Source organism: Erpetoichthys calabaricus, chromosome 15 (genome assembly GCF_900747795.2).
Source record: "Erpetoichthys calabaricus chromosome 15, fErpCal1.3, whole genome shotgun sequence".
Lineage (NCBI taxonomy): Eukaryota > Metazoa > Chordata > Cladistia > Polypteriformes > Polypteridae > Erpetoichthys > Erpetoichthys calabaricus.
In genome coordinates, this window is record NC_041408.2 from 51,838,416 (window position 1) to 51,847,557 (window position 9,142).

Below are 9,142 nucleotides of genomic sequence, written 5' to 3' on the forward strand. Positions count from 1 at the left end.
GGTGAGCCCAAATATCTCTGTCCCCAGCTACAGATTCCAGCTTTTCCTGGGGAATTCACTGGAATTCTCAAGCCAGCTGAGAGACATAACTCCTCCAGTATGTGCTTGGTGTACTGCGGGGTCAACACCCAGTGGGACATGTCATGAACAGCTCTGCGAGGAGCCATATGACATGCCCAGACCACCTCCAGTGGCCCCTCTTGATCCAGAGGAGGTGCAACTCTACTCCGAGGCTCTCCCAGATTACTGAGATCTCACCTTATCATCAAGGAGTGTCAGCAACATTGAAAAAAGACATTGAAAGAGTTGCTATGAATTGACTAAATGATCACATTTCCAAGTAACTAAAGTTTAGTTGTGTGTTAAAGGAGATACAGAATATAACATTCAAACTACTCCAATTGAGCAAACAGCCCATTGTTATAACTACAGCTCAATATTGCAGGTTTTCCTGATCTCATCTTTGATTATTATTTTCTGAAACATTACAGTACCTGAAGCGATAAAATTGCCTTTTATCTGCATGGCAAAAGCACAGAAGATAATTGAAGGTTTAGAATAACATGGCAAGATAATAAAAAGCATTATGGATGGCTTTGAAAGCTTGTCTTGTTCTGCTTTTACAGAAATGATGTTTTCTATGAAGTTTAATTTGCAAGCTGGCTGGTCTGAAGATGCAGACTTTTCTCTAAATCCTACACGGAGGCATTTCATTTTGTCCTGATGGATTCATCTTTATGCACAGTGCAGGTTGCCCCATTTGGAGCTCTAGGCGGGGTGGATGGATGTCGCCCCTTGTTGTTCATAGCGGGTAATCTGTATTATTAGACATCAATGACCTGTGCAGGGGGCTCCACTTAGTGTCCGGGGCGTGCACCCCTTCAGTAATGTATATATAACGTGGACTTTACAGTGTGCACCCCTTGGAGTACGAAGCATGTGCACTGTTAACTTTCAGAAACATTGCTCTTCTTTTAACAGTATCATCAGAGTTCGAGCCCCTAGGGTCAGGAGAGAACACCACTTAACTTTCATAAATGGTACCCCTCAGATGATGGCACCCTATGTCACCTAATGGATTGACCGGCTCTGTTTATGCAAGAGTGTACCACCTACAACTGAACGTTTATACCTGATGGATAGTACCTTCAAGATTAACACTTTTTCCAAGAGACATGTGGCACATCCTTACAATGTTTGGACAAGGGGGTTCAGTGACTAGCCCAGGTTAAGAGTCAGTCAGCCGCAAGTGGAATTTCATTCTGGAACCTTCCAGTTTTAAGTCAACTACACTACTGCATGCTACCAGCCTTTGTTGTTCAGTTAGTAGCTGACAACACCGTGGCAGGGGCACCTTGAGCAATTTGGTTGTTCCTGTGACATCCTGTAGGGTTTGATAACAATAAAGCAATGGAAAGCTGCTGACGGCTTAGTGTTAAAAAGGGAAAGGATATGAGTAAGGCCTTTATCACGCTGCAGAATTGCCACTTGCAGTTGGTCCTCGAGAGACAGCAATTTCTCACTGATTGATTCACATTGCTGCATTATGTTTGCTGTGCCAGTCCAGCAGACCTAAGGGAAAAATAAGAAAGTGAAAAATTAGGAAACAGTATTGCACATTCGAAGAAAATTCAGCTAGAATTACAAGCATCTGTCACAGCCGGTGAAGACCAAGAAAGACTTTCTTCTTTTAAATTCTAGGTAGCGAAGCACTTATTTTTTGTCTTTTTTATTTTGAACCTTTAACATCTGATCCATTTTAAAAGAAGACTGACCTAAAAAGTGGTCACTGTGAATGGTTTTAAACAGCAGCATTAATTAAAAGAAAACAGAAATGACCTTTGGCAGATAATCATGCTGGTACACAAAATGATATTTAACATCCTTGAGCCGACTTTCACCCGCAAGACCTAGCGTCTACCCCAAGTAGCATCAGACAAAAGGTAGGATCCAAACCTGGATAAGATATCAGGCCATCACAGGTGAATTAGGCATTCACCTAGGGCGCAGATCACGGGGGGGGCAGCCACACAGGTTAGCAACCAAACACTTGGTTAGCACACTAATAAGCATGGCCTAAGGCGTAAAATAACCTACCACCACCACTGATCACAGGCCATAAACCAATACTCACTCAGCCGACTGGATTTATTTTTTAAATACAAATGACTTCAAAAGTGATCATGGAAAAGGGCAAAACCAAAACCACATAACAACGGAAAAGAGAAATGAGCTCCAACTGGAGCTCACTAGACTTGTGGTGGGTGGAAGAGGTGTGTCGATCCGTCCTTGTGGCGCACATGATTTTCTGATTAGTCTCAGTAAGATTAATTGGCGTAAGCTTTGTGAGGGATGGCCACCATCCTTATCTAGTTGGCATGCCCTTGCAATGGAAACACAGGGGGAGGCAGCTTCTTTACGGCAATGCCTCCTCTAGAACACTAGGTGAAAGTGAACCCAGGTTGGTACCCCCAGGCTGTGCTGGGTATTGTAGATAAATGGAGTTGCCTGCCTCACATCAACGAGCAAGAGTCAGGTAGATGGTGGATGAAGCTTGCGAGGAGAAGTGGAGGAGGTAGTGAAAGACAGAGGGAAGGAAGAAAGGAGTTGCTTTGTGCACACTGTGCTTATTGTACTTGTGGTTGAGGTGGGAAATGCTTGCTTAAAGAGTTTCCCATAATAAAAGACTCTATAGTCTTTAAACTTGTGTCAGAGCCTGCTTGTGTTGGGTGTTTGGGGAGCTGGAGTGGCCCCTGGTGTCCACAGCTTTTAAGTGCAGAGACAGTCAAGGAGACAGGAGGCTGGTTAAAAAGTGTTTTGCATATAACGTTGGGTAAAGTTCAGTAAGAAATTAAAGAAATCTGAAAAAGAGAGAGCTAAGAAGGAAGTTATTGAGGAGAAAACAGAATAAGACATATAAGACCAGCAACTCCAGCATGAACCATTGGGCATATGAGAGCAACAGAAAGGACATTAGGAAGGCTAAAAGACAGCTAGAGAGAAATATTACAGAAAAGGACAAAGATGACCTAAAAAGATTCTTTCAGTATCTTAGCAGTAAAAGAACAGTCAAGGAGTAGGTAAAGTTAATTAGGAACAACAGTGGTGAGTTAGAATATAGATAGATCTTTATTGTCATTGTCACTTTTACAAAGGAACAACGAAATTGAAGACAAAATTATATTGACAGTGAAATAGAAAATGCTTTGAACTTGCACTTCTCTGATGCCCTGCGATGGACTGGTGTCCTGTCCAGGGTTTATTTCCTGCCTTGCTCCCTATGCTAGCTGGGAAAGGCTCCAGCGGACCCTCATGATCCTGTTCAGGACAAAGATAATGACTGACTGAATGACTTAATTGACGCTTATACACATTAAGAAGTCGCAAACCTCCCAAAGGTAACAGGGAGTAAGGCAGTATTGTTTAAGACAGTATTTAGTGACTTAGAAATTGTAGACGGAGACATTCTGCGAGGATTAAATAGGCTGAAATCTAACACATAACCAGGACCAGTTAGCATTTATCTTCAAGTGCTTAAGGACGTCAGTGAGTACGTAGTGTATATAACCTCTTGGCATATATTTTTTGAAAGTCTCGGCGCAATGGGGAAATGCCAGCAAATATTTTCTCATTGTATATAAAGAATGATCAGGCTGATCCAAGTATCTTCAGGTCAGTAAGGTTAACATGCATCATAGATAAATTCATGGAAGGAATTATTAAGGAAAACATCAAGCATGTTATGTCTAGAACTGGAGTATTAACAAACACTCAAAATGGGAACAGACAAGGAAGGTCATGTTTCACTAATATGCTGGAATTCAATTAGGATGCAACAAAGGGATACAATCAGAGAGAGGCATATGATATGATATCTAGATTTTCAGAAGGCCTTTCATAAGCTACAATATGACAGATTAGTGATCAAACTAAAAGAGGTGGGAATTCAGGGCACATTCTGGAGGTGGGTACAAAATTTGTTCAGATACAGGAAGCAAAGGGTAATAGTAAGGGGAATTTTTTCGGAATTAGGTGATGCTAAAGGTAGTGTCCCTCAGGGATCAGTTCTGGGGCTCTTTTTAAAATACATAAACATGTAGTGGACGCCGGGACAATAAGATTCATTCTGTCTGAAGACGGTGATTTCTTTATTTTAAATTAGGGACCCCAGGAACATACCCAGCCTTGACCGGGCACACACACACACTCACACACATCGACACCATGGCACCATGAATAGATAGTTAACAATGAAATATATTAGTCAAATAATGAAAAAAAAAACACACAATATAACCAAAGCCACGTACACAGAGGCCCTCCCCAGCTCCCCAATGGCGATAATAAATTACAACACTAACAGCAAACAATAAACACTAACGGCAATGTCCAAAACAGACCAGCATAGCAGGGGCAGTTGATGATGGATGTGTGATTGAAACACCCTGTGAAAAGCTTTCTAAAAGCAGTGTCAAGTTTTATCCTACCAGGTTCCTCATGTGGTGTGGGGTTTGAAGTGATTGGGCGCAATCCCTTGGACTAAGATGTACCCAATCAGTATGAACTCACATGGACAGGCAGGCACAGGACAGAAGCTCAGCGATATGGGCAGCCTTCAGAGCAGCTATAAGATTGACAATACCTCCCAACAGCAGGAGAGTCTTTCCTTTCTCCTTCACAGCTCCAAAAGACTCCTTAGAGATGACACTTTGCCTCTCCCTGAAGGATGTTCTAAGCCCCGCCCCCTTCTTAGGCTCACTCCTATAAATGTTGGGAGGTCATCATTTAGACCCAGGAGAATTTCTAGGTGACAGAGCTCTTCGTAGTTTTGTTGACAAAGATGACAACAGTTGCATCAGACAGGTAACTCGTCACCTCTTTTTGTCTCTCATCTTTTCTCTGACTCAATTAAATGGAGTTTTGCCAGGTTGGTGTCCCATCCATTTGCACCTGCGTCTGTCAATTCTGTTACAACCCAAAATAAACCCGGAACACACGTATGGCAATGTATACCATGACAACTTGGAGATCTGAGAGAGAAAATGTGATCAGAAATGATGAAAACTGCTGAGGTTAGATGTTAGTTAACTTTGAAGGGGCAAAATGAATTAGAACTTTAGAAAAAGTGTGCCGAGAACAGGGCATTCAGCCTAACAAGCTTGTACATCTGATTCAGCTGTACTGTCTAAGATAAGGTCCCTTAAGTCTCGATCTCTCCACCACACTACATGGTAATGTATTCCATGTACAAACAATTCCTTGCAAAAAGAAAAACCTTAATGAGTTTTGTACCCCAGCACATACATCCAGACAGAAACTCTAATACAAGGTGGTCAAGTCGTAATTCAATTGTGTGTATGAAGCGTATTAACAAACACACAGATGATTGTCATCCCTCCAACATCTTTTAGGTTCCTTTTAAAGGAGCCCACCTGCTCATTCTTCTTCCCAGCAGCCCTTGCACCCCTCAAAGCTGTCCAGATCAACTTTAATGTCAGGAAATGTAAAGTATTACAGGTAAGAAGAAAAGATGTTAGATTTGAATATACAATGGGAGGTCTGAAGCTTGAAAGTATACCTTATGAGAAGGACCTAGGAGTCGTAGTGAGCTCTACATCCAGGCTGTGGACAGAAGCAATCAAGAAGGCTAACAGGATGTTAGGTTACACATCACGAGTTTTTGGGGTACAAGTCAAGAGAGGCTATGCTTAAGTTACATAACGCACTAGTGAGGCCACACCTGTAGGGCAGATTTGGATTCCATTTTACAAACGAGATATAGCAGTAGCTGTACCAAAAAAAAAGGCCTGAGAAGTACAACTAGACTGATACTGGGACTGAGAGGTATGAGCTTTGAGAAGAGACTGAAGGAGTTAAACCTTTTAATTTTAAGCAAATATAAGACTAAGAGGGGAAGGTGATTGAATTTTGAAAGGAATTATTTCATTGGATCCCAGCTGTTACTTGAAAATAAATTCTTCAACAAGAACACGAGGGGCACAGTTGGAAACTCATTAAGGTTTTTCTTTTTGCAAGGAATTGTTTGTACATGGAATACATTACCATGTAGTGTGGTGGAGAGATCGAGACTTTAGGGACCTTATCTTAGACAGTACAGCTCAATCAGATGTACAAGCTTGTTAGGATGAATGCCCTGTTCTCGGCACACTTTTTCTAAAGTTCTAATTAATTTTGCCCCTTCAAAGTTAACTAACATCTAACCGCAGCAATTTTCATCATTTCTGATCCCATTTTCTCTCTCAGATCTCCAAGTTGTCATGGTATACATTGCCACACGTGTGTTCCGGGTTTATTTTGGGTTGTAACAGAATTGACGGACGCAGGTGCAAATGGATGGGACACCAACCTGGCAAAACCCCATTTAATTGAGTCAGAGAAAAGATGAGAGACAAAAAGAGGTGACGAGTTACCTGTCTGATGCAACTGTTGTCATCTTTGTCAACAAAACCACAAAGAGCTCTGTCACCTAGAAATTCTCCTGGGTCTAAATGACGACCTCCCAACATTTATAGGAGTGAGCCTAAGAAGGGGGCGAGGCTTAGAACATGCTTCAGGGAGAGGCAAAGTGTCATCTCTAAGGAGTCTTTTGGAGCTGTGAAGGAGAAAGGAAAGACTCTCCTGCTGTTGGGAGGTATTATCAATCTTATAGCTACTCTGAAGGCTGCCCATATCGCTGAGCTTCTCACGTAGTGTATTGTCAAGAAGTGTTAGCCCAGTGGCTTATGAAGAAACCTTGTGTGTGCTAATTGAACTCTCCATTTCAATTCTTTTGGTCATTCCCCTTACAGCTCATGAGCAGAGGTGAGGACAGGAATGCAGATCTCTGCCGTATTTACTGTTTTTTTGTTGACAAGTGTGCCTCATGAGCTACACATAACAAGATGACTTACACTGGAGCTCTATGAAACAACACAGACAGACACAGATTTATGAGGCTGCCACAGGATCAAGCTGTTCCCAAACACCCAAGAGAGCCAATTTAAAACACTCGAACAAGATGTTCTCGCACTGCTTCAAAGTATAATGCTTTCAGATGAAACTGCCACAACTGGGGGTTTTCTTCTTCACACTTTGTGATTATAAAGTGGAATTCAAAGAAGAAGCTGGTCCAAAGCCTTAGCTGTTTGGATATTTTATTTGCTTTCAACCCTGACAGGTTGCACACATGCTAGCTTGTAGCTCATATCCCCTGTTATTAAAAATCCATCCCATCATAAGCCCACTGAAGGACTCTACAAAAGATTTCTTTGATGCGTCTCAACTGGCATATATGACATTGGAATGGACACATGGTAGCACAAGTAAAGATTCTAAAACAATGAAATAGTCTGATTTTTATATAAGAAAATCTGAAAGAGCAAACTGATCAGTGATCAAAGTTGCACAGGTTGTTTCTCTGTTTTAAGAGAGATGTCAAACTTCACCTGGGCTTTTAATTGGGAGTTTTTCAAATTTCAAAAAATGTGTACATCCTGCTCTCAACCTAAATGTAACTTTCACCACAAATTTCCTTGAAGAATGAGAGTACCAAAAATGTAATGAAAACAGTCCATTGGAAGCTGAGTTGTTTCATTTGGACCGATAGACAGACAGGCACAACGACAACAGTGGGTGCTTTTGAGTTTTACCCACCTAAAAAAGGGTTAATGTTTAATCTCAAGGCAAAATATGCTACACTGTCAGTTGAATGCTAACTGAAATGCTTTTTGTAACTATGGACCTAAGTTGTTTTGACATTCTCCTCTCAAAGTTTGCAGTCATGTAAAGACAAAACAACAAAAGGTTTGTATATATGTTATCACACACGTGCACCTTGGGGACAGCTTAAAGGCTCTGCTGGTGGTCATTCCTCATCAATCCACAGGGTAGCGCTGTTTATAGACCTGATGATTGACAACCTCACCACCCCAGTATCTGTCCACATGGACCCGCCCCTTCCTGCCTGGCTGGCATTTAACCGGACGTGTCGTAATCTGAGACTTGCATCCTTAGGGATATTCTTTTCCTGAAAAGCTGAATTTCTTGTTTTGCCTTTACAATATGAAGGGTCACTGTGTCTCCCCAAATCTTTTTTTTTGTCTTGTCCTCATTTACAATCTGATTGTCTAGGTACAGCCTTCCCAAATAACATGCAAAATCATTCACATACCTTTAAAAATTGTTTAGATTTAAAACAGAGCACAGATTGTCTATCAGTTTATCCCACCCCTATATACAAAAATAAACATAAAAACACTCAATACAAATTTTAACTATGAAGAATTCAACCAATCAGATAACCCCACATATCTATATCTATAATAATAAAAGGCAAAGCCCTCACTGACTGACTGACTGACTCACTCACTGACTGACTGACTCACTCATCACTAATGTCCAACTTCCCGTGTAGGTGGAAGGCTGAAATTTGGCAGGCTCATTCCTTACAGCTTACTTACAAAAGTTAGGCAGGTTTCATTTCAAAATTATACGCGTAATGGTCATAACTGGAACCTCTTTTTTGTCCATATACTGTAATGGAAGGCAGCAAGATGGCCGTAGGAGACTGAGTTGCGTGTCGCGTCATCACGCCTCCCACGTAATCACGTGAACTGACTGTGAACTCAGTACGTAGAAAAGAAGGAGGAGCCCCAAAGAGCGCTGAAGAAAACACTCATTACACAATTGACAAGGCAGCGAAACAATAAGAAGCGAGTGAGTGATGCATACAAGCATCTTCATAAGACACGAGGTATAAAAAAGCACGGTGTAAACCGTAAGTCTAAATTTACTTTATAGAAACGCTCCCGCTGCCGTTTGCAATACCATATTCGCGAGATACAAGTTTAATGAGAAGACACAAGGTATAAAAAAGCACGGTATAAACCTAACCTTAAATTAACTTTATAGAAACGCTTCCGCTGCCGTTTGCAATGCCATATTCGCGAGATACAAGTTTAATGAGAAGACACGAGGTATAAACGAGAGTTTGCATCACTTTGTAACAGAGTTAAAATTGCTGTAGCGAGAAACTTTTAACTGCCGGGTCTTAGCTAACATTAAATAAACCCGTGGACATCGCAACATCACACAAGAGAGCGGCTCACGTGAAGTGACTGAACGCAGCAGGAGTGATCACTTC

The 9,142-nt window shown here is 41.5% G+C and overlaps 1 protein-coding gene across 1 annotated transcript in view; it reads right to left on the reverse strand.

Annotated features, from left to right (window-relative positions):
- Positions 1 to 358: 358 nt before the first annotated feature.
- Positions 359 to 9,142, reverse strand: part of disc1 (DISC1 scaffold protein) — a 244,214-nt gene continuing 235,430 nt past the window's right edge. The window contains exon 13 of the mRNA XM_028820155.2: positions 359 to 1,572. Within this exon, the coding sequence (XP_028675988.2) occupies positions 1,324 to 1,572 (249 nt within the window). The 3' untranslated portion in view covers positions 359 to 1,323. The remainder of the gene's footprint in view (positions 1,573 to 9,142) is intronic.